We start from the raw sequence: 26897 nt of genomic DNA, 5'->3' as shown, positions 1-26897 counted from the left end.
GTTATATGTTTTATATGTATATATAAGCTACTTATGTAATAAGTTATGCATATATGTATATGCTTATTTGTTTTCAATTAAAAAGTATTTCCGTAGCTGGTGATTCGGCCTGTTTTCCTCTCGACGATGAAGCTTATCCCCCATCGTCTCATGGGTCGACCTTGACATGAGCATGAAAAGGATAATCTGTTTTTTTTTTTAAAGATTGAGAAATAGAACCATCTGATTTGGTTCATTCTCAATAGCCATGAGATGATCATCTTAGGGTGATCCTTTTGTCGACGGATGCTCCTATTATACTTATAGTCTCAGAAGGATGAGAACCAACTATGTATGTAAACTAGAAATTCCATTTCTGTATCGCTCATAATATATATTAATTCGCGATATGGTTTCGAGTTAAAGGCTCATATTTTACTATTAAATATATGAAGTCGTCGTAATACTTCTTGCTATCAGAGTGGCGCAGCCGGAAGTGTGACATTTTGATAGTGAGGGTGTTATAAAAGAGACTCTAAAGCGGATGAAAAATGGTAGGGTAGTAGGACCCGATAATATTCAGATTGAAGTTTAGAAGAGCCTTGGAGAGAAAGGCATCAATCAGTTAAACAAACTTTTTAATGAGATTTTAAGGTTAGAGAAGATGTCAGATAAGTGGAAAAAGAGCACCTTGGTACCTATAAGAATAAGGGGGATATATAGAATTGTGGAAACTATAGAGGGATCAAACTCATGAGTCATACCATGAAGTTATGGAAAAGGGTGATAGAATGGAGGTTGAGATAAGAGACACAAGTAACAGAGAACCAATTTAATTTTATGCCAGACAAATCCACCATTGAAGCTTACCTGTCAAGAAGAATTATGGAGAGGTATCGTAGTAATAAAAGGGATCTACATATGGTGTTTATTGATTTGGAAAAAGTGTACGGGTGTCAAAGGAGGTCTTATGGAAAGTTTTGGAAAGAAAGAGAGTAAGGATCGCATATATTCGTGCAATTAAAGACATGTATGATGGGGTTACAATTAGTGTGAAGACTCAAGGTGGTGTGACAAAAATTTTCTATTGGTATAAGATTACACCAGAGATCATCCTTAAGTCCATATCTTTTCACATTAGTCTTGGAAGTACTCACAGAGCATATCCAAGAGTCTGTGCCATGGTGCATACTTTTTGCCGATGATATTATCCTTATAGGAGAGTCAAGGAAAGACCTGAATAAGAAGTTAGATTTATGAAGAGAAGCTCTAGAAGTGTATGGTCTATGCATAAGTCGTAGCAAGAAGGAATATATGGAATGTAAGTTCGGCTGTCGAAGGAAAAATCATAATATAGAGGTACAGATTGGAGAAAACATCCTAAGTTAAAAGTTTGAAGTATCTTGGGTGCATCATGCAGGATAATAGAGAGATTGAACAGGATGTAAACCATAGGATCCAAGCAGTTGGTCAAAATGGCAGAGTGCATCTGGTTTTATATGTGACAAAAAGTGTCTTTAAAATTTAAAGGTAAATTTTATCGCACTACTATCAGACCGGCTATGCTTTATGGTACAAAGTGTAGGCCGGCCAAAGAGGAGCACGGACATAAATTAAGTATGACAGAGATGAAGATGTTGAGAGAGATGAGTGGTCATACTCGATTGGATAGAATAAGGAACGAAGATGAGAGAGAGAGAGAGAGAGAGAGAGAGAGAGAGAGAGAGAGAGAGAGAGAGAGAATAGCATCTATTGTGGAAAAGATGGTAGAATCGCATCTTAGGTAGTTTGGACCTGTGAGAAGAAGATCAACAAAGCACTCAGTCAGGAGGGTAGATAAGATGAAAGATAGACAATGAGTGAAAGATAGAAAAAGACCTAAACCATCCATAAGGTGGTCAAACGAGATCTACATACAAATAATCTTTCTATAAACATGGTATATAATAGAGCTAAATATAATATCGTTTGATTCATGTAATCATTCCTAATTGATGGAACAAGGCTTTGTTGTTGTTGTAATTAAGCTAGCTTATTAGTTTATCATTGTAATCCTTTCAATTTTTTTGACATAGCAACGGCTTCTTTTAAGATTTTGAATAGAGTTTAACTTTGAGGATGTTTATTAATAGTGATGTCTTTATATTATAGTATTATCATAGATTATCTAATCTAAACTATTTTTTTTAATTAATTAGTGAGTTCAAATAAATATTAATTATTTTCATTAATATAATAATATATAAATAAATATTTACACCAATATAACAATCATACATAAAAATTAAATCCTTTTTAATATTAATTTATTCTCATCGATCTCATGAATAATACTGCTAGATTAGTTATATTATCATTGTACCCAATTTTTATTGATAGACAATGATATACTTTTAGATTCAATAATGTAAAAACCCAAGGTTAGCTAGCCAGGACCACAAATTCAATAAGATAATTAATTTGCCTTTATATAGGATCTTTCATATTTAATGTATCAATATCTATTTTACAATTTTAAAATTTTGGTATGATTTTTATTCTAATCATGCTACAGGAACATTAAAAATTAGTCACCAATCGATTATTATTATAAATAAGTTTAATTATTTGTTTATTATGATAAATTTAATTATTTTGATAATTTATTATTTAATTAAAAAATATATAGATTAATATATATAAGGAATAAGTATTGTTTTGGTTCCTAACGTTTAGGGTCGAAATCAAATTCGTCCCAAACATTATTTTGGATTTAAAATCGTCCCAACGTTTCAAAACGATATTAAAATTGTCCTTTTTAATAAAAAAAATTTTTTAAATAACAAAAATGTCCCTTTTTCACCAGTTCACTTCTTCTTCTTCCATCATTAACAAAATTCAAAACTAGAAATCCTTCTTCTTCCTTCTTCTTTCATTAATAAATTTTAAAATTACAAATCCTTAAATACAATTAAGAACAACAACAACAACAATTACAAATTCATAGAAAATTAGGGATTATGATAAATATCAAATTCTTCAAATCCAACAACAACAACCACAGATTCAGAATAAAAAAAACAAAAAGAATAAAAAAAAAACAGCATCAAGCAATTCAGATCTTTTTCTTCTTCTTCAAATTCTTCAAATCCAACAACAATAATCACAGATTCAGAATTAAAAAAAAAAACCAAAAAGAATGAAAAAAGTAACAGCATCAAGCAATTCAAAAACAACATTAGAACAAAACAAAAGCAAAAATTATTCTTTAAATCCAACAAGAACAACAATATATTCAGATTAAAAAAAATAGAAAATTAAAAAGGTAACAGTAATCCAGAAACAAGAACATAACAAAAATAAGAACAAAGATTAGAGAAGGTGGTTGCATGCAGTAGCATCAGCGACGAAAGGAGAGAAGCAGCTCAGCATCAACCTCCTTCAGCCTCGACGGAAACCACTGCAAAGTTTGTGATGAATTTGAAAATTAGGTTTTGTAATGAATTTGAAAATTAGGGATTCTGATAAATAAGAACAGGAATTAGGAACTTGAATCTTAACTTACCTATGATGGCAGTGACGGTGGAGTTGCTTGGTGGTGGTGGTAGTAAATCTGGATAGCGGATATTAGGGAGGGAAGAGAAAGGGAGGCGTGGCGGTGATGCTGGAAACGCGACCACCACCACCACCACCACCTCCCCGACGACGAGGAGAAACAAGAGGCGAGGGCGAGGTCTAGGTGCGTGAGGCAACGCAAGGTGAGGGGAAAGTCGAGGCGCGGCGAGGCGAGGCGAGGTCGAGGAGGAGGGCGTCGGCGACGGGGAGACTTTTTTTCTCTCCTCTCTCTGAGTCTCTACTCGCTTCTCTCTCTTCTCTGAAGAATGAGACTGAGAAGAAATGAAGAACGAAGAAGCAAGATTGCTTCTCTCTCTGTCTTGTGATATAAGGGTAAAATCGTCAAACGTTGGGGACGATTTTAAATCCAAAATAATGTTTAGGACGAATTTGATTCCAACCCTAAACGTTAGGGACCAAAACAATACTTATCCGTATATATAATAATTAATTTAGTAGTTGAGTTTTAGTATACATGTATTATTTTTTCTAACACTTAAATTGAACAAATTCATATATGATTAAGTTACATGAATTGTCAATTTTCATTTCCAAATATTCCTAAGAAATGCATTTCATACTCGAAGGTACATGGATGTTTCTCTCCTCCGATCCTACCATTTTTGTTGAACCATAAATGCAGAATTTGGCAATGTTATCTGTTCTGAAACAAGTTTAATTAATGCTATCATTAAGGCTATAAAATACTACTTCAAACCCTATGTGACCTACCATCAAAAATGGAAATTTAAGTCCTTCAAGTTTCTTTCTTGTGTAGGACCACATTCTTCAAATATGGAAAATGGTTTAACTTGACAATAACCCATTGCTAAGTGCAATTATTCCTTCATACCTACCTGTAATCATGGTGTTCATACTTTGGGTGTATACAATCATAATCTTCTCCTAAGACAATTTTATTTTTCCTTGATCGCAGGTACATGATCAATTATTATATGCAACATATATAACAGTACATAAACTAGGTAAAAAAAACCCAGTAATTAGTTATGGATCTAATTTAAAGGTGCATGGTAACTATTATGATAAGAACTAAAACTTTCACTTTGGTACAATTACAACTTAAATTACTTTATTTAAAGAAAATTTCTTTCATACTCTTATAAAGTATATATATTTAGTATCTATTTTCTAAAGTTTTATAACCACTAATTTTAATTTATATATAAGTTATGTTTAATTATATTAAAAGAATCCAATAGTCATAAATATCTAAAAAAGACATGTACTAATTATATATACCCTAAAATATGTAAGTATTGCTATAGATTTAATTAAACGAATTTAATTTTAATGTATTGATAATATAAAAAATTTATTGTCATCTAATTATATTTATGTATTTATTAGTATTTTTAAATAATAAATTTGAAAAGATACAATAATATACAAAATTTTCACCCAATAATGGAATCATTCCTTCAATGCATGGCTTTAATTAATTATTAATTAGTGAACACGTTAGATTAGTTAATCATAGGATAAAGTAGTGATTAACAAGTGTAGGGCCCTTTTCTATGCTAAAGACATGAATGCCAACTTTCATTCTCAGTCTTTCACGAGCTGAGCTGAGTTAACTCATTGCACTGCAAAACCCTTTAATAGTTTTACTTTTACACAAAATTAAATAAAATACAAGGTCGGTTGATTTTAATAAAAAATTATTGCTCAACGTAAAATATTTCACGCTACTCATAGAATTTGAAAAGAGCTACATTAAAAATACAATTTCATTATAAAATACATTAAAAATGACATATAAATTAAGTTATTAACTAATAATAAAACTATTAAAATTCATTTTATTTTCAGGGTTACACTCATTGTGACATTTTTTTTCCATCATTAAGTATTTTTTTTATTCTTCTTTTTTATTTTAGCAACATATAGCAAATCACATGACAATATTTGAAGATCAGATTGAATATGCTTCCATTATAAAACAAGCTATTACCATATTTATAATTATTAACGAGCCTCTATCTTTATCATTGTCTCTAAAGGATTTAGCATATGAACATGTCTTGTCTTGTGATATGGTTTGGGGAGGAATTTAATGCTAACTTAATTAATTTAAAATGAAAATCAAGGAAGCTATGCTATATTAGAGGCCTTGATTTAGGTCTTTTGAACATGAAATTATGTTAAAATTCAAAGCAGTAGTCATAATATTACTTTTTATAAAAAATTTACCTAAACTGATAAGAAAAATATATGAATGGTTATATAACATACTTTTTTAAACAATAATTTTTTAGTGAATTCTATCGTACGATCGTACTCTTTCTAAAATAAAGGGTAAATTACCCGTTGTAATATATACAGTGATTATTGATAATTATCTTTTTATCAGAATTTCAAGATTCACGTTATCTTCTCTTTTCTTTTTAATTGACGCTATGTTTCTCTTGATACTTGATAACAATGTTATTTTCATCATCTCCACTAAATACATTTCTTCTTCTCCAATTTTAAAATTATGATTCCTTTCAAATCGAATCACCATTTCCAATCAATTAAGTTAGGATTTTGAACTTATTCTTACGTTTTTAATCTCCAATTTCAACGAGCACAATTATCAATTTTTTAGCTCTCTTCTTTCTAAGATTTTTTTTTGTATTAGAAGATATTATGTTCGGAGAGAAGCAAAAGGATATGGGTTTGTACGACAGATATGAATTTGCACCTTAAATAAAATTCTTGTAGATAATTAATGGCATGAATAATAAAATAATTAATTAATATTTGAGGCGAATGTGAATATTAAAATACTTATTTTATTTTGTTTTATTATTATCTGAATAATAATTTAATATTTTTTGTGTCAATATAATAGTTTAATATGCTCCCACCAATACATTAGTTTTTTTTTTAAATTAGGAAAGATGTGTATTTAGTGAAGATGATAAAAATAGCACTGTTATTAAATTTTTAAGAGAAATATGAAGAAAAGAGAAGATATGAAAGGATAATTTATCAATAATTACTATATATGTCACAAGGAGTAATTTACCTTTTATTTTAGAGAGGGTAGGATAGAGTTCATCTAATTTTTTTTGGGTTTGCGTAAATTATTTGCAATAAAAATTGAATTTTAGACAAAAAGATGCACAAAAATAATTATATTTTTAATAAAATAAAATAAAATTATCGTCTAATTAAGTAATCTTATTAAACTCAAGTATATAAGAGTGCTAAATTAAGAGGAAATCTATATAGTTTTTAATAAATAGAAAAAGAAAGAAACTAAAAGAATATTGCATGTGGTGAAGAAGGTTTCACACATCACATAGTTGTTGAAGAAGGTGAACATGATAGTGATGGTAATTGAAATTATCATGAGGAAGGAAATAAAGAAAGTTTTATAGATTATTAGTGGGGAAAATTGCAGCATACAAAACAAGCGAGTAGGCCCTAATAATTAATGAATAATGACTAGTCAAAAAGATGACGTCATGATGATTTCTTAGGTATGTTTGAATGAATTTAGTTTCTCAACATACAAAAACTATATTAAAAGGGATGAGAGAATTAAATTCATTCACTAAACATCACTCAATAGTAGGTAGTTGAAATCCTATTGTAGGAAAGATAAAATTCCGACTCTAAGAGATTGAAGAGCATGCATTTATGGATGTGGGATTAAAAAGGCATGGTCATGGCTAGGGATCTCAACGGGGTAGGATGGGATGAGGCGAGAGATGTTTTATTGTTTTCCATCTTTGTTTTTAGATTTATTTTCTGTCTTTGCTTTTATTTTCTGTCGTAAGAGAATATTGCTTCTCATCTTTATTTTTCATAGGGTTTCATTTTCAACATGGACCCCATTTTCTATCTATTTAATAATTCTAACTAATTATTAATTTTTATATGAATAAAGCTGCAAGTATCTATCCTATACAAAAACAGCAAGATTTTATACAAAAAATCTAAATGATAAGATGGTAACTTCTTTCGAAATAAAGTAGTGAGGGAACGTAACGGCGAGCCAAAAGATAGAGTAGTGGATGGAGTGGGAGACGCGACAATAGAGAAGAAAATAGACACGACGGCATAGTTACGGAAAGGAACGCCACAAATAGAGAGTACGTCGCGGTGAGGTGATGGCACGGTGAGGTGTGACGATGCAGTGAGAAAGGAGAGTGGCAAAGGGATGACTGTAAAAAGGTTGGATGGAGTATGAAGTATAAAGTATGGACATCGTTAAGGATCTCTAAATTGAAGAAGGGTTAACAAATGAGGATTAGAAGTTTTAGATTTATATATATATTGGGTTTCAGAGATTAGCAGAAATAGAACGGAAATCCCTGTTCAAGTTCCTGCGCCTATTTCAAGAAAATTTTGTCTCCCATTCTCATTCCTGCAAAAAAATTCTCTACAATTGGATCTCCATTTGGAGCAGTCCAGAGAATTTTGCCATCCATAGTCATGGCTTCACACTAATGATAGAGTATGGAAATTCTTTTGTACAACTTACTAGGACAAATGGCATTTAATTTATAAGTAATGGTTTAATTTGGGGTATAGTCTCCTTTGCTAGATGCTTATTAAAAATTTATATTTAAAAAAATTGAAGTTTTACCATTGTAATAGATTAATAGTTATAATTTTTTATCACTATTTTGAGGATTAATTACAACAATTTAATTAAAAATAAATGGAAGAGGATAAAATTTAGTCTAAAGTAGTTCAATTTTTATATTTTTTATTTATTGATTATTGCAGAAATAATTATAAATAGATAATTTTATCTATAATAAACATATAATTATTATAGATGTTATATATACGGAATTATAAATGTAACTTGTGATATTTAAAAAGATATTATTATTATTATTATTATTATTATTATTATTATTATTATTATTATTATTATTATTATTATAGGCCAGTTGCTGAATTCCATGGTTCATAATATATGGTAATAATAATGGCTTTATTTATTTATTTTAAAAAATTTGCTAAAGATGTTGATATAGTAGGAAATAATGGATGTGGATGGAAAGCAACATTTGATTAATTGTTTCCAGCAGGGTTTAGAATTATTCCAATTGGATAAATGTGGCAACAAATTAAAAAGACAAGTTATTGAGCTGTAATTAATTGTTTGGCAACTAAAGAGAATATACAATAGAGGAGTTTTAGATGGACATGCTAGCTCTATGGATCAACACCTTTAATAATTATTAGAAATTGTTGCCATTTTCTAGCAAAATCCCAAAACCTGATGACTATGACATAACATTGACATGAGGAACACAGACACCTTTGAAATTAACCTTAATTATAACCTAAGTGATGGTTTTACCAGCATGTTTGAATTAATTACTTTGAATGTAAATGGGTAAAGAAAGTAAAAAAGCTTAATTACTAGCTAACATAGACGGATTATTATAAAAAAGGTTTGATGACAAAAAAGAATTAGCAAAAAATAGTCAAAATTTATCTTATTTAATATTTTAAATAAGATAAATTCTGACTTTTTTTTTTATCTCCCTAACATTTTCAAAATATTATTTGTTGCTATTAATTAGAACAGGAACAATAACTACACCCTAAAAAGTAGAGAAGGCAAATTCATTATGCAAGCCAAAGCTATCAACTCAATACTTGCTAGAAAAAGAATTAAGATTATTCCTTATGTAATTTTAACTTGATTTTATCATCTTAAGATATATTCAAATGATGAGAAATAAAGTTTGTATTATTATTTGTGTATATTTTTTATTTTTGTTTGTATCTTTTTTCACTTATTATCAATTATTTTTTATTTACATATATATTTTTATACTTTTTTTACAAACTCTTTACCTTGTTTCACTTATTATCAATCACTTTTAATATTAAGAATAAAATATATACATTAGTAGTATAAAAAAAACAATGCATATAACATTTCTTTATTCAAACGGGACCTTAAGTAGTATTTATAACAATCAAACTTTCCCTTGATATAACATGATCGTGTTAAGAACAAATAATAAGAGGTTTGAGTTTGACACAGGCGATAAATATTTGAAACCTATTTTATAAAATACTAATTCACTGACGTTAGCCAATGAGTAATAGCTCAAATGGCATAATCTCCCCATACTCAATTAAGAGGTTGCGGGTTCGAGTCTCATATCTTTAGTAAAAAAAAAAAAAAATTTCACTGACGTTAAGACTCTTTTATATAAACAATTTATGAGTACTTAAGTACGGACATTCATTTCAGTTTTGAGAAGCTTTCGTTTATTAATCATAAGTGCCAAACCTACTTTCATTTCTAGCCTAGAAAATTCTCTTCTTTTTTTTTCCCCCTTAGAAGCATATTATATTGTAATTTAATCTGAAAAGAATAGTTGAATGCAAGGGGCTCATCCTCCTTTGAAGTGTTGAGAATGCAATCGATAAGACACATATATACAATTATACATGTCTATGATTTGCCTCTCATTAGAACATGTTACCGAAAACAATTATCCAAAAAGTTGAGACTATGTAATAACCAAAAGAAAAATTAAAACCCCACTTGCTAAGTTTGCATATGCCTTTGGATCAAATAGAAAAAATGCAATATGGAGTTAGAATATGTAACTTACAATGGTTTATAAGAAGTGACATGCAGAATTAGCATCAATCCTTAATTTTCTAATTCATTCCTTATCCAATCTTGTGAACAAACCAATGCTTGGATAGTAGCAGGATTAAGCGAACTCCAATCGCGATCAAGAACCCTTCCATCGGTGTTGAAGGCCAACTCCGGCGGAACTTTTGACATCGGAATTCCTAGCATGTTTCTTGCCATCATGGATAATACAGGATACCTGGGAGTGTGAACTTTCCACCAATTCAATATGCTGAAATCAACATTGCGTGGAAAGAGAGGCTCTTCTAGGTACTTGTCTAGATCGGATTTCATGCCTTCGCCCTGGGAAGTTTCATTGAGAAATTTATCAAATCCCATGAGTCTATCCCTAGAGTCCTTTGCAGAAGTCGGTAAGGAAAGTCGAACACTGCCAACTTGCCACGGCAGACCCTCATCATGAAAAGCTAGTGGCGAGCATATTGAATGTTCATTGTATAGAGCCTTCACGCTGTCAAGAACCTCGTTGATGCGAGCTGAAGAAGTGCTACCATAGATTTGTGGATAGTAATATTCTACCAATTTCATCTTGAATCTCGGATCTAACATGGCTGCAACTGCCAAACCTAAGCTACATTTCTCCCAGTATTCATCAAACTTGCTCCGCATTCTTAATGCCAAAGAACTAATATATTCATCAGAATTGTTGCACCATTCAATCAGATGCAACTTGACATCACATAGTTCAGGGAAATATATGTTTGCAGTTGGATACTTGCTCCTGGTGAAAACATTTGTAACTTCCACAAAAAGTTTCAAGTAATTAGTAATGGCAGAGACTCTGTCCCACTCTACATCAGATAAGCTGACTGTGCAGCCATCATCATTTTCTTGCAAAAGAATAAAAACATCCTTGAATTCTAAGACAGCTTCAAGCATTGAATGTGTGGTATTCCATTGGAATGGATTATCTACAGTTAGGCATTTTTGACTCCTAATCCCGACTTCTTTGGCCATCCCGTCGAACTTTGCTTGTACTGTCTGTGAACTTCTAACATAACGAATACTTTCTCTGACCTTGCTGATTAATTCACTAATAGCTACCAGAGCATGCTGAACCATGACATGTAGAACACTCGCAGCACAGCGTATATCAAATAATTGACCATTACAATAAAGAAACCTGTTTTGCGAAAGTCTTTCCCCAATTCTTATTGCAACGTCATTGCCGGTAGTACTATCCAAGATAACGGAGAACAGCTTCCGGTCAATATCCCAATCCATCAGACAAGTCATGATAGTATCCGAAAGCATGTCTTCAGTATGGGAAGGATCAATTGTGACAAAATTTAAAATCCTCCTCCTTAACAACCATGATTCATCTATATAATTTGCAGTCAAGCATAAATATTCAGAACCATTCAATGTAGTCCACACATCGGCACCAAGGCTGATTTTCCCAGGTAATTTATCCAACATCTCATTCACCTTCTGTTTCTCTTTGTCATAAATCTCAATACAGTCTGCCTCAACCCTATTCATCGTCACAAGCTCAAACAAAGGCTGTAGATTTTTTACAAATACTCTGAAACCCACATGTTCAACCATAGCCAACGGATATCCATGTAGAATAATCATTCGAGCAAGATCAAATCGACTCCGCCTTTGATCGAAGTTACAGTTTCCAGCATTCACATTTTCATCTTTCAACTGCTCCTGGTCCAATTTAACATTGACGAAGCTAAGGGGGTCATCTTTTTTGTGATCTTTATTATCAAAGTTGAAGTTTGCAACAGTGACAGTTGTGTCCTTTCTCTTTTCTTTAGCTGTAACATATTGAGCTATGCCATGGCTAGACCTTCTCTGACACCTGACTAAATGGTTCCTCAAATGCGATGTTCCACTCGAACTTGATCCACTCAATTTCCTTTTACAATGCCTACAAACTGCCACACAGGTGTCTCCTTTCTTAATTCTATCAAAATCATTCCATACAACAGACTTCAACCTACTGGATTTGACAATTACGGCATCCGACAAATCCATAGCATGAACCTGACAAATAAGCTTTCCATCCAATTCAATTCAAAAGCTTCATATTTATCGAGGTAAAATGAAACGAACGAGATAGAATCCTTGCATAATCAAATGTTTGTGTATAGAAAAATGAGCATACATATGAGTATGAACAAATGAAGGTACAACATTACAAGAAGATAAGAGAACAAACACATAGCTTTCCAATCTCTCAACATATTTGAGATTGGGAGGAAAATTCTTCTAAAAACATTAGGTGTACACGCTTATTTGAAAAACATATCAAGAAACAATGGTTTAAGCAAAACTTCAAAATAACTTCATAAATATGTGAGGAATGTTCTGGTAATCACCCTAAAACCATTCTATCTAGAACTATTCCACACTTGCCTCTTATCATGTTCTTGTTGTCGGAATTGAGAAAAGAAAACCTTCACTTTACAACAAAAAAAAATTCACAATAAAAAAAACCTTTTTTTTTCCGATAAAATCAAATTCATAGTTTCCTGATAACTAAATAGTTGCAAGCAGCTGCTTCTTATTACATTCTCACAGAAATGATTTAGGCAGAAAAATGATCCATTTCCAAATGATAACATGAATTATGTAAGAAGGGAGAAAAATTGGTACCTTTGTGAGTGAGAATTTGGATTTGAAGAAGCGCCGATGAATTGGGATTGTTGTATGTATGTAGCTGCAGTTGTTTAGGGAAGATGAATCAATTCAAATGCTATGTGAGAAAAGAAGAAGGACACTCTGAAAACCCTACACACAGAGTAGCATTTAATGCAATGCAATGTGTTGGGGACAACAGAAAGAAGAGGAGGAGGAAGAAGACGACGATGATGACGATATAGCTTCACTCTAAACGCATCGTTTCGGTGCACCACCGCTATTATAATTATTCTTATTTTTATTTCTAGTTTCTTTTATGGTTTAGGGCCCAAATTTATATATGGGCTCATGTTGGGCTGGCCCAAATTGATTATAGCCCAAAACGAAAATGCACCTCTTTCTCCCTCTGCCGCGTGTGTGTGAACCCTCAAACTTGGTTTTGATGAAAAATTGAAACTTTCATGGCTGCAGCGCTTGGTTCTAGATTTCGTATTTTTTGTTTAGAGTGATTAAAGTCTGAAACTTTTTTAGCTATTAGTAAGAATTATCAGCTCCTCTTGGTTGATCTTAGAAGAAGACTATTTTCCTTTTGTCAATTCTATCATCCAGCATTCTTATTAATTCAGGTTCTTTAAACAATAATTCACTCTCCATGGTGATTTTGTTTCATAATAAGATTGGACTTGTGGATATGTGTTGACTTTTGAGCTAGATTGTATTCATGTTATGGACTCATGAAACATACCTCCTATCATTTTATTTTATTTTTCTATAATGATTAAAAATGAAATGAATACTTATTATATATATATATATGATTAGCTAATATTAGACGATATTAAGCATGACATTCTTCCATTGTAAAAGTATATATACTAGCGTTTTTGAGATTAAGTGTTGTTTGGGCGTCATTATTTTGATAGAAAAAGATTTTTTTTTAATAAATTTTTTTTTTATTTTTTTGCGTGTTTGGTAAATTTCTAGTAGTAAAAGTAAAAGTACTAGAAAAAAAAATTTGAGAAGTTATAATTTACATCTTTTTTTAAAAAAAAAAATTTCATGTAATAAATAAATAAAAAATACTTTTATATTGTTATAATCAAACATAATTGATAAATAAATAAAAAATTATATGAGATATCCAAACATAAAATCACTTTTACTTTTACATAAAATTTTTTGAAAAAAGATAACTCAAAAAAAGATTTTTTTTAAAGCTCACCCAAACAAACCCTTAAGTAGGTTATATGCCATTAAGTACTTTTGTATTTTGTAAAATGCAACATTGTTGCTTGTAATATTAGTATGATAATGCTGTGGTGCTTGTTGACAAGCAAATGCAGCCAATAGGGACCAGAGAAGGACATGTTGCTTGGAAGGAATATATACTAAGAAAAAGGGGTTATCATTGAATTTTTGTTTTGTGGAATGCACTGTTCACTTTAACAGTTTCAATAATTGAGAAGCTTTTGTGTCTGGTTTTGTTTGTGTATGTAAAATGTAACATTGGTATTTATTAGATCATTTTTTTTTAAATATTCAAGTTCAAGCTCTCACTCTTCATTAGGCACAAGAAGAATAAAGATTTCTAAGAATAAACTTTATCTTGAAGTGGCATTTTATAAAAAAAAAATCATAAATAAGAAGTGGTACATTTTGACATTCTCCTTGGTATACAGATACATCACAATAACTATGATTAAGTTGGAAAATTTTTTCAACGAAAAAAATACTATTAGCTGAATATATTTCTTTTATAGTGATCTTTAAGTATTTATATATTTTGAATGATGCTTCTTGTATATTAAATCACATATGAAAATTAAGTTTGAATTACGTATTTAATGTTAAATTATTTTTGGGTTTTTAATGATAATTTTTTTTCCATCTTAACTTACTAATATTGAACTAAAATGATTTAAATTTATTAAAATGAATATAACAATACAATGCAAATCAATTATATGGCCAAAAAACTATGGCTCAAATGACATAATCTTCTCATACTCATTTAGAAGTTGCGGGTTCGAGTATTGTTATCTTTGAAAAAAAAATCAATTTTGTGCATTGCATAATACTTTTTAATGGTTGAATGCTTTGTTACCATATTTTTTCATCCCAAATGTTACATTCTCACCATATTGTAAAAGTAAAAGTAACCACCGATGTAGGGTTTCAAGACATTGGATCTTATGTATACTTTCTTGTCTTGTACACTAAATACTCAATGAATAATATAAAATATAAGTACCTTCATACATATAAATATATAATCATAGAATCTCAATAATGCCACAAAAGCTAAGCCATACAGAAAAAAGATGGATCAAGGTAACGCATTAATATGGTTTCTCTTGCTAGTTGCTATAGGATATGCACGAGTCCAAACTACAAAGCATGCACGTGCATATTCAAAACTTTAGGAATATAAATATATTATATTCCTTAATCTTTATGATTGTTTCCTCTCCATACAGAAAAGAAGACTTTTGGTCATAACACAAACATTCCTTACTTCCTACATTAAACCTTCTACCACACATTTTATCTATATAAACACATACATATCAAACCATTGTTTAATTCGCATATGCATCCACAATAATACAACCATATTATAATCTTTCTAAAACTTGGTCATCCTAAAGATCTGAAAAAATAATACACCTTCAGCATCAGTCATCATGGGTGTCCTTGGAACAGTGGCAAGAAATTTGGATACAATAGTAGGGTAATTAATTAAATTAATTAATCTTTCTCCTTTCATGCATATATATTATAATTAATATTCTACCACACCAACACATTAATATGAAAAGTTATTTATAAATATAACACAAACTATATATATTGCTTATTATTATTTATTATTAATTCATTTAACATTTCGTCCATATAGAATAACAGCCTTTCTTTTTGGCTTTATTATCAGGCCAGGAGCAATGCTTCTTTACCCTCTGTAAGTAAATTAATAATATTCTTCAATAACAATAATGTTAATAAGAAAGCAATAAACATGCAGAATGACAAAATAATGCTTGGTATATGATTGTGTATATATTATAGATATGCATCAATGAGGGCGATTGAGAGTCCTTCAACCTTAGATGATCAACAGTGGCTAACGTATTGGGTTTTGTACTCCTTCATAACCCTCTTTGAGCTTTCATTTCATAAGGTCCTATCTTGGTACGTCCATGAATATATAATATTGTTACGTAAGTTATATTTATTACACAACAACAACAACAATAATAATAATAATTTTACAAAGTGCAGGTTGCCGTTTTGGCCATACATGAAGCTTGTAATATGCATGTGGCTGGTGCTGCCAATGTTCAATGGAGCAGCATATATATATGAGAATTATGTGAGGAGATACATAAATGTAACGAGCTATGGAGCTAATGATTATACCATGAAGAACAAGAAGGCGATTCAGATGATGAGCTTTGATGCTAGGAAAGCTGTTGAACGCTACATCGATAGGCATGGCCCTCAAGCCTTTGAAAAAGTTATCAGTGCTGCTGAGAGAGAAGCAAACAAGCACTGATCATGTATTCTTAATTAATTAATGACTCTCATCATGATGCATTAACCACTTTGTAATCATCAAATCTGAACTTGGCTTCACATATGCATTAAATTTTTCTATGTAATCTACATGAAATTATATGGCCATGTTATGTTATTTTAGATTTTGATGCTGAAACGAAAATTCTTCTGATGATCATGCAATCATTTCTATTCGCCCGGCAATATATCATAATAAAATGATAATCTAACAATAACAAGCGTAATCTCGCCAAAGGATTATTAGGCATAAATTAAATGAGGGATTAGCGGGTTTCTTGTAGTAAAATGAAAGTAGTTCAACCTCTTTTCCTTTCCACCTTTACGTATTGGATTAATAAACAGCTAAAACAATTGATAAATGTGAATGAATGAACTTTGATAGATAATATCACTAGAAAGCAGCATCAACAATTTTCTTTTTTGTCGGAAAAAAAAGGAAGAAAGTTAAGAATGTTTATCTTTTCTAACTTAGAGCAATGCTATATGACCAATAAATATTATTTTTAACAAGTATTTAATTAGCAATAATTTTGCACTCATTTTTAAAAATTTTACACATAAAAATATATAATTTATACTTATATTTATCAGAATTTGTACAGATGAATCAATATAGTTTATACCTATATTCTTTAAAATTTATACACATAAATTAATAAAATCTATTTATTAAAAATAATTTAATATTTATACTGGTCAAATAATAACAAAAAATACTAAAAATTCTGTCCCAAGAGTCTCTCTTTTATATATACATGGCTCATTAGTATATACTACGATTTAGAAATCTTGATTCAATTCTAAGAACGAAACCTTTTTTTTTTTTTGGTTAAAAAGAGTTTGGCTATACTTAAGAGAGTAATCTTCTTTTCTAAGAATAAAACGAATTTAACAAAAATAATTCCAGATACCTTTATTATATATATGAAAGAGGCGAAAAAATGGAAATGGAAATAGAAATATTTTCGACATAACGTCTTGTTTCTCACTTTTGATGCAAATATAATCCTGTATTAAGGTGTGGGAACACCTGGAGAAAAATATGGCTAAAATAGACTGATTGATGTAGTACGGACAACAATATCAGCCGAAAGGTCCAGCTCCAGCACCACCTTGACTATTAACTTTTTTTTATTTTAATTATCGGGTTTTGATAAAGAAAACAAAGAGAACAACTATTATTATTATTATTACAAGAGATAAATCCACAACTCAAACTTGAATTTTATTTTTCTTCACCAGACGAGATCTTTTATATGAACATTTTTTGTAACTTCAATTAAGATAACAATATAATTGTAATTAAACTACTGTTATTTTATGGAGTGGCTTTAGCCGCATCCAATGGTTAATTAAGGAATAAATAAAGCCTGAAATTCAAGTTTTTATTGATTTGGTTTAGCCATCAATATTCATAAGTGTATATATATATATGTTCATATCCATTCCCTTGTTCTATCTAAAGTACATCTTCAAAGGTGATTGAACAGATGCCATGTGGAGAGTACCTTACTCAAAAATAGATAGGAAAGCATCATCTTTGGTGATCAAAATATCAATTTTCCACCTGTTTGAGCAACCTGACAATATTGATACATGAACAGTTCTGTTATGTTCATAAATGCATATATATACTATTGAAAGAAAGAAAAAAAGGATATAAAATGATATAATGACTTACACCTAATATAAGTATACTTTTGTCAGTTTGTCTCTGAATTTCTAGGTCTCTATCACAGTCAGTAATCGCAAATGTGAGAAAAATGCAGAATTGAGATAACTCTTTTTAAGAGGATCTCAGGATGTGCTTAGCTCTAGGACCCAATCTGACAGGACCTGTTACCGTGCCATCCAGTTTAAAAGAATCTACGGCAGGATAACTTGTGGTACTTAGCTTCTGTGCTTCATTCTGGCAACATCTACCTCTTGCACCATCCAATCGTGGATCGAGCTTCGTCACCCTTGTGTGTCTTTGCAATTCTGCACCCGAGTTTGTCATGCGACTCGAGTTCTCCTGCACTTCTATGTTAGGTAACTTGATTGGTTTTCTGGAATCATCAAGAGCAGATGGTGCAGGTCTCTTCCTGGTGTTTGTGCATGCATGATAGTTTTTGGCAATGTTATGATCCAACTTCACACTGTCTGAAACCATATTCATGGTTCTACAACCAGTGTTTAAGGGAGAGGATGTAATTGGAACATGTGGAGGTTGAGCAATTGATACTGGACTAAGATGGTTCGTCTTCATAGGACTCGGATAAGTCAGAGGATTAGAAGGATAGAGAACTTGAGCCGAATGATTCAAGGATGCTGATGATGTAGTAAATTTGTTTCCCCAAATACATTGAGAAAAACTTGGATTACTTACGCCTGAAAATTGGTGAGAGAAGGTGACTGGTAGCCTCTCATCTGTTGGGCCTGACAACCACGATGGTAAACTTCTGTAAGGCCTCTGAGACCAAGATGTTGATTTGGCCTGTTCATTGTTGGATGTCTGCAAGAAAGGAAATTCAAAGGCTGATTTCGCAACATGATGAGGATTTTTGTTCCTGTCATGCAGCTCGCCGTTGTTTAGGTATGTTGGCGGGCTGAAATTGCAAGGAGTAGCTTGTACCTGTGACTGAGAGCTGAGTCCTTGAGGTTTAGCTCCGGGCATAAATCGCTCTGGAAAGTCATCAGGTGCACCATTAAACATAGCACATGAAGCAGGTTCGTGAGTAATAGGGTGGAAATATGAGCTGCCATTTCTGCTGACTGGATGACTTCCATTTTGAGATACATGGTTCCTTTGCAGATCAGCAAATTGAGGAGGAAATTCTGTGTCATGACCATTCATCAATACAGTACATCGAAATCCTTGACTGCTTTGAATTTTTGGGGACTGCACAACGTTGTCAATTGATGATGATCTGCCAAATGCCAAATCCTGCTTAGAACATTTTCCCAGTAAGGAATTTTCTGAAGCACCATATTCAGAAGACTGCCTTCTTCCTGATTCCTCACCAGCCCAAACATCTCCAGAGAGTTGTTGCATTGCTTTGCTGCTTCCACCAATTGGAACATCTTTACCCATCAACCTCATTGTTGGTTGGCTGGAACTTAGTGTGACATGATCTGAACTCTCTTTCACTGAAACCATCCCATCTCCCTTGTGGCTCTGCACCTGGCCATACTGATTCTGTTCAATGGGTAAGTTTCTCATAACGTTCACCTCTGAGTTAGGTGGCTGGACAAAAGAACTGGAACACATGTCAGAATCAGTCGGGTTGACATCTCTGTCACATGGCAACTCAGTAACAGCCAACCTAGCTGGATAATGTGGAAATGAGTTTAGACCATCTGTTGGAGATATCTTCTGAACAACCTGCCTCTCATTAATCCTCAAATTTTCTTGGTTATCTTGATGGAGTGTACTATTGACTGGTAGACCACTTAAAGAACCACGTAACGTACTTGACGTCTCCGGCTGGTTTGTCCCTACTGTCCCACTTGAACTGAAATTGACTAGCTCACCATGAGAATTGAGTGGCAAACCAAAGAAGCTCGGATCCAAACAGTTATTTCTTATACTTCCCTTTCCCCAGGCTGTATAGAGGAATGCATTATCAATCATATCTGAAGCAAGCATATGAGAGAACTGTCTGTCACCAAAGGCCTGGCTACTATCATCATTATCTTCATAAGTTTGCAAAGGAAATTCTGGTCTTTCATTTCCTTTATCATAAGAAGAAGAATATGATGATGAAGGCTCTAGGAATGTCCTTGTATTAGCATCTGAGTTCACAGGAACAGCCCGAAAAGTAGAATCCTCCAAATGGTCAATGAACTTTCCAATGGAGCTCAAAGATCCAGATTCACACAATTGGGAATTGGTACCAGACATCTTCACTTCTTGATCTGTAGAAAGAGGACTGGGAATATCATCATATGGAGAACAATGCAATGTACTTGTGTTGCCTCCATCAAACGGATGTAAATTGTTGTCGTCACAAAGCATCACCTTGGTTAATGTTTGAGACTTCTCTTCTGAGTGCGTTGATGTCTTTTGACTGGGACACGGCTTCAAGAAATTTTGCGCAGTAGCTTGTTCCAGAGTATTAGCAAACTCTTTACTTTCAACTATAGGGCAAAACTCCTTTCTGTTGTCTATGTTAATGGCAGCATAGTCATAACTTCTGTTTGCCCCCAAACTTGAAGTTTCTCTATCACTTCCAGAGGACTGCTCCTTTACTAATGAAGTAGTCAGCACATCTGATGATTTATTAAACATGGTTTCTTCAAATGAATTCCTCCTTTTGGGACCGAGTATGTCATCTTTACAAGTGAATCTCACATATCTGTCTGATGTTGGATATTCATCATCACAACTGTACTCATCAGTACCATCTTGAGTACTGCTGCTACTTGATGCCTTTCCGGAAAGTTGTTTTACACGGTTCTTAAGAATGCCACAAAAAGGATATACTGATTTTGGTTGCTTTGCATCCGGTTCATAGGTTTTAACTTTCTGCTCCTTTTCAACAAAAGAGATCTTTGAATCCAATTTTCTCTCATGGATAGAAGGATCTACGTTGTGATGTGCAAGCATTTTAGTTCCAATTGTAGCTTTCAGTTGTCTGAAACTATTTACCGGCGTCTGCACCTTACGCTTACAAGCATCTTCCTGAGATAGATAAGATTAAAAGGTTATAGATGTTTAATAATAAAACAAACTCAAAATGTTGCTAAGATTTACAATATGCAAAATAATCACGTTCAAAGAGAAAGCAAATAAGCAATTCACCATATCTCCAATACATTACCCATGAAACATAACACTTTTGTAACGTTTATAATGATTCCTACTATAGACGAGTTTTCAGCAAAAAAAAGTTTTGGAGAGAAAGAAAAAAGCATAAAAAAATCCCTATAAATTCAAAGCATTAATATACATGACTAAAAAGTGCAACTTATTGTTATCAGTTTGAAGTTACTATAGTAAATTTAAGGAATAAAAGGTGAAGGAAGTAAATGAGGACAATCATCATATGGGACAGGTATTCCTGTAAGCATTGATTGCATGCCAAGAACATGTTTCATAAAATGGCACCAAAGAGAACCATGAACAAACTTTTAACATCCTTTTCAACAATTCCAACTAGCAATATGAAATAACATGAAATATCACTTTCAGAACCATGACATATAAAAAAACAAGGCAAATACAATGGAATTTATGGTCAAATAAAATAAGTTATAGTCGGGAAGAACAACCAGCTTTGAAAGTTTTCGAGAAATCATAAAGAACTATATTTCCATCTTTAATTATCAAATAACAGCCCAAACTTCAACGTAAACAAACTCTTTGATTATTAATAGAAATATTTTTACATTTCAATCAATATAATGATGGTGGAAAGACCGAGGGATCCAGTAACACTTCACTCAATTTAATTCGTGTTTAAGGTGTTCCAACAATCATATATAAAAGGGCATTAATTTGGAACTTATCAACTTGAAATAAACTACTAAGAAAAAAAAAGAAAAGAAATAAACTATGATGTTCAATAACAAAGTTTCACTTAGTGCATCAGAAAATTTTAAGCATAAGATTATTTCACGATTCCAACAGCTGAAATAAGAACTGAAAAGGTGGAAGTCAAGAAACCAAAAACCATTGCATCCTTATTTCGGTGACAAAATCCATCAAAAAGGACTTAAAAAAAAGTTAAAACCAATAAAGGGAGGGGGGGGGGGTGGAGGTAATAAATTTAAGAATTTATTTTTCAGAATAGAGAAACTCAGAAACTATGAAGGCATTTATCATAGAACGTATAGATCACAGGCTCGCACATAATTCGAACACTTGGCTAAAAAGAAAGATGTTATTGTTAAAACTTCAACGCGCGTGTGATGTAGGCTTGCACTTAATCATACATGAACTAGATAATTAATTAATTATTATATATCTGAAGCTTTATACGCCAGCCAGACCAATGCATGACAGATTAAATTCAAAATCTTATTCATAACAAGGGGTAAAATCTATTTTTCCAATTATGAAAGAAACTACACATCTTTAGTTAATAAACATAAAAGGAGCTAGTACAATTTTATAGATATTATTTTAAAAATACCTAGTCGTAACTAGAATATAAAATTATTATAATAAATATAGATATAGAGACTAAAGTTTCAAGTAGAAAACTTTGATGGGGGAGATCAGCAAAGTACCTCCATAAGTTCAAGTAAGAAATTCTCTGAGTTCCTAATCACACTTTGTCATAAAATTAAATAACCAAGAATGATAATGACAACCCTAAATAGTTTGTATTAAAATAATCACGTTAAGGAATCATAAGAAATCTTTTGAGAGAGAGAGAGAGAGAGAGAGAGAGAGAGAGAGAAACATACGCATATATGATCATTTCATATAGTCATACATGTATCAAAATATCGTTTAGATATATAATATATAAGACCAGAAGTGCATCTAATTATGAAGGGAGGCTAATAATAATAATAATAATAATAATAATAATAATAATATATTCCTAAACTCGGGGGGAAAAAAGGATAAAGGAAGAAGAAACCTAGTGGGACATAAAGTTGTGGTTCTCTCACTAAATTTGAGTGGAAGAGGAGGGATGAAGAATTGCGACAGCAAGAGACTTCTACGTAATGCCAACCTCCGAAACTCACATATAGCGCATCTCTAGAATTTGCATTACGCGCTTCATATATCGCCATTAAAACACTGTGACTGGGTTCTGCAGAATCTAAACGCCGCAGAATTCAGTATGTTTTTAATCTTTAAACATTCGAATGCAGGGGAAACTTCTATTTATGCCTATAGAATTATAAGTAGGAAACACTCATCCAAATAAAGTATTTTTTCCGGAAACGCCAATATTTTAAACAATCCAGGCATGTTAGGGATGCCAAGTCATAAAGTTTCACTTCACTAATCTTATTCTTAATCTTATCATCATATCTGGAGATAACCACCGTGATTCTCAACATTTCATGTATATATACGACTGTATCTATAAAAATATAGCTAGAGATTTGAAATTTTTCACTCTCAAATTTTGTCCGCCATAACCATAAACTGACACTCTTTTCTGTCTTCTTTTTCCTCCGACACTATATACTCAATCTTCTGGAATTATTATCTAACTGAAACTCATAGCGATTTGATTGTATCTCAATGATATCTGCCAATAAAAATTGTAAAAAATAGCAGTCACCACCTGCGCTCTCAACCTGCCGATATGCTCAGAAAAGGAGTAATTCTCATCACGTACTTTTTTGTATTTCGTAGTAGTTCAGATCCCAGAATAACAGAGATACACCCATGCGATAACGATTGAAATCAACCCAAGTCAGAGTAATTTCTTCCGGATTTCAATGATATTCATGTTCATCTGAAACTGCATACTACTAATATCTAATACGATCATCAATCCCAGACCACTCATTATATAAACTTCTGACAGACCCTACAATTGAACGATCATCCGATCCATCTAGCCTTGACTACCTGGGTATAAACCTCTACATCTGCGTTCAAAAAAACTCGCCACTAAATAGAAACAAGAATCTGTTGATCTACCCATGGCCCATATGATAATTCCCCACAAAACCCCATCATTTCTTCCACCTCGAAACTCCATGAGTGGCCCCTTCTACATTTCTAGGGTACCTGTACTGATTATACAGCTTACAGCTGGAGCATAAACATTCTTGCAGACACCAACACCCACCCCTTCTGATGAGTTTCCTTCCGCGCACGAAGGCACTTGTCTTAATTTGTATGGTTTTTTCTTTCACTCTCTTTTTTTCCCCCAAACTTTTATTATACTTACCGCGTATTTCGTTTATGTACTGAAACAAAAACAACCACTCGCTTTCGTCCACAAAATGTTTAGCTGTCTCCCTAATCAGCTTTTTCAGCAGTAATTCTATCCAGAAAAAGCAACACAAAGAGATGGGAAAGCTTTAACACCATCCCTTAAGCAACTACATCAACAGTGTTGTTGGGTAATATTTTATGCACAAAATCCACGAATTGTAACCTTGTTCGGCATGAATTAGCCTCCAAATCATGGAAACAAACTGCATATAGCAAAACATTAGCTCATATTTTATGAGACATAATAAACCACATACCTTCTTTGAAGAAGTCGTCACTTCGCTGTTGAAGAAGCTCTTCTTTTTCTTCTTCTTCTTCTGCTGCTGCTTGTTCACAGTTATCGTCTTCTCGCTGTTGAGATTCTCCACCACCTTGCTTTTCTTCTTCGCTTCCTTCGTCTTCTTCTTCTTCTTTTTCTTCCTACTCTTGGTGGTGGTACTCTTCTTGTTTTTCGTTGTCGAAACCACAATACCATCACAATCAGCATCAGCTGCAGCTGCTCCAGCTGAATTCAGGCCACTATAATCAGATGATTTATCATTATCTTCATCTCCATTATCTTCTTCGTCATAATCCTTTGCTACTTCGATTGCTTTGCTTTTGGTAGCTCCGATCGGAGGAGCCACGGTGAGAATCTCAGCAATCGAACGCTTCTTCGGCGCCTTAGGTTTGTGCTTGAAGCCGCCACCACTAACACCGGCGCTCCTCCTCATCTGCCGCCTCTCGTCCCTCACAGCCTGCGCGAGGCAGTTATCGATGTGCGCGTTCACAGCCGTAACGGTAGCAGCGTTGAAATCGCGGCAAACAGGACAAACCATCTCCGACTTTTCTTCTTCGTCGTCGTCAATCGCCTCGGCCGGCGTACCAGAGGCTCCTCCTGCGTCCGATTTCGCCGATTGGCCTCCTCGGCGACCAGATCTCAGCGCCTCGAGCCGTTGCGATAGCCACTGGAACTTGGTAACCGTAATCGAAACATCGTCAACGACTGAGTCCTCGTGTTCGACTCCGTCCTTCTTCCAGAGCTTCAATACACTCTCAATTCGCGGCTCCTCTTCTTCATCCCCCTCGTCCTTCTCCTTCTCCTTATCCTGTTCCTTCTCAAGCTCCCTTTCCTTGTCGTTCTCTTGTTCCAGCTGCTGCTCCTTTCCTTGTTCGTTTACCTTGAAAATCTCAGCGATGGAGCGCTTCTTCGGAGCCTTAGGCTTGGCGTGAGACGAGGAGGAGGACTTGAAGGAGGTGGTGGTGGCAGTAGAAGTTGCGGTGGTGATCCTGATGTGACGGCGGTCGTCTCTGACAGTCTGAGCAAGACAAGCGTCTATATGAGCGTTAACCGCCGTTAGCGTAGCAGCGTTGAATTCTCGACAAACTGGACAGACCATCTCCAGTCTCTCTTCATCAGCAAGAGTAGCAGAAGCAGGTGGAGGAGATTGTTGATCGGATTGGAGCGATTGTTGTTGGTGGTTGTTGGTAGAAGTAGATCTTAGGGATTGGAAAGAAGAAGAAGAAGAAGAAGAAGTAGAACAAGAAGAAGAAGTAGAAGTAGAAGAAGAAGAAGGAGTCATAGGAGGAAGCCAGGAGTGAAGGTCTTTGGCAGTGACATTTGGAGAAGTGGAGAATGGCCAGCACTTGAAGACATCAACGGACCTCATCTTGTTTGTGTATTCCCTGCAACCAACCACACACAATCATAATCATAAATTTTAAGACAAGAGAAGAGAGAGTTGTTGCTGAGAGAGAAAGAGAGAGAGAGAGAGAGAGAGATGCCTGCCTTATGGAGAATCCATTGAAGGCTGCTCCCATGATCAGTAGGTAACTGCTTGGAGAGAGGGAGGGAGGGATGGATGGGAAAGAGAGAGAGAGAGAGAGAGAGGGTGTGTGGGTGTGTTTGAGTGTGGTGTTAGTGTTGAGAGAGCGTAGCTGTCTGTCTGCTTGCTTGCTTTTCCCTAATTTATGACTGAAAGTGACTTATGAGAGAGAGCAAGTGTGTGTGTGCAACTGTGCATTGCAAATTGAAACTACTTGCAGGATAAAGCTTAAATTATCATTTTACTCCATCTTATTAGCTTGCATTACAACATTTACAAATACAACAAATTATATACGAATAAAAAATTTTGATATGGAAGCAAAATAAGTGATATATTTTAACATGGTAATTTTTAGTATTTTTTAAAATTGTAGGAGTACACAAATTGGAGGGTCTGATTTGTGTTTAAAAAATTGAAAAAAATTCAGAATACACAAATCGGACTCTCTGATTTATGTTAAAAAAATTGAAAAAACACAACTCAGACCATGCGAGTTCTTTGATCATGAAATTTTGCTTCACAAATAGCATGGTCCGATTTGCAGCTGGTGGAATTTGAATCTGAAATGTAGAATTGAGACCTTCTGTTTTTCTTGTTCTGGGTAATTTTTTTTACATTTTGAAGGACATAACTTACAGGGTCCGAGTTCTGCTTCCTCTAATCCCACAACGAAGTGAAGCACCCCTCCTCCTTGTAAGCGAGTCCAACATTTTCTTCACTTCCATATTCAAATTAAAAAGCGACGATATACAACATTTCTATTAACTAAAAAATATTCTAAATTATTTTATTTGAAAATAGC

At 33.2% G+C, this 26897-nt stretch overlaps 3 protein-coding genes across 10 annotated transcripts; 1 reads left to right on the top strand and 2 right to left on the bottom strand.

The window, feature by feature from the left end:
- Positions 1 to 10077: 10077 nt before the first annotated feature.
- LOC107609393 (zinc finger BED domain-containing protein RICESLEEPER 1) lies at positions 10078 to 13090 on the bottom strand. 3 transcript variants are annotated; one of them, XM_016311350.3, is made up of 2 exons: positions 12833 to 13090; positions 10078 to 12232 (listed from the first exon to the last, which is right to left on the bottom strand). In XM_016311350.3, the coding sequence occupies exon 2, from the start codon at positions 12209 to 12211 to the stop codon at positions 10223 to 10225; it is 1989 nt and encodes a 662-aa protein (XP_016166836.1). In that variant the 5' UTR covers positions 12212 to 12232; positions 12833 to 13090; the 3' UTR covers positions 10078 to 10222. The 3 variants fall into 3 exon arrangements, with proteins under 3 accessions (XP_016166836.1, XP_016166835.1, XP_020962676.1); XM_016311349.3 differs by having other exon boundaries at positions 10078 to 12220; XM_021107017.2 differs by having other exon boundaries at positions 10078 to 12300; positions 12833 to 13063.
- A 2315-nt stretch (positions 13091 to 15405) lies between these two features.
- Positions 15406 to 16513, top strand: LOC107608885 (HVA22-like protein f). The gene is made up of 4 exons (XM_016310647.3): positions 15406 to 15548; positions 15750 to 15776; positions 15884 to 16006; positions 16097 to 16513. Exons 1-4 carry the CDS (start codon positions 15502 to 15504, stop codon positions 16368 to 16370), a joined length of 471 nt encoding a protein of 156 aa, XP_016166133.1. The 5' UTR covers positions 15406 to 15501; the 3' UTR covers positions 16371 to 16513.
- LOC107608884 (uncharacterized) lies at positions 15865 to 26217 on the bottom strand. Of its 6 annotated transcripts, XM_088493285.1 has the most exons (7): positions 26056 to 26216; positions 24545 to 25952; positions 19008 to 21056; positions 18075 to 18887; positions 17902 to 17973; positions 16235 to 16341; positions 15865 to 16145 (listed from the first exon to the last, which is right to left on the bottom strand). In XM_088493285.1, exons 1-4 carry the CDS (start codon positions 26085 to 26087, stop codon positions 18180 to 18182), a joined length of 4197 nt encoding a protein of 1398 aa, XP_088349411.1. In that variant the 5' UTR covers positions 26088 to 26216; the 3' UTR covers positions 15865 to 16145; positions 16235 to 16341; positions 17902 to 17973; positions 18075 to 18179. The 6 variants fall into 6 exon arrangements, with proteins under 6 accessions (XP_088349411.1, XP_020962672.1, XP_016166132.1 ...); XM_021107013.2 differs by having other exon boundaries at positions 16235 to 16344; positions 18075 to 21056; XM_016310646.3 differs by having other exon boundaries at positions 18075 to 21056.
- Between the last annotated feature and the right edge of the window lie 680 nt (positions 26218 to 26897).

The sequence above is a fragment of the Arachis ipaensis genome, chromosome B7, assembly GCF_059453495.1.
Source record: "Arachis ipaensis isolate K30076 ecotype BB chromosome B7, ASM5945349v1, whole genome shotgun sequence".
Classification (NCBI taxonomy): Eukaryota; Viridiplantae; Streptophyta; class Magnoliopsida; order Fabales; family Fabaceae; genus Arachis; species Arachis ipaensis.
The sequence above is the reverse complement of the archived record's forward strand: the minus strand, read 5'-3'. Positions and strand labels throughout refer to the sequence as shown.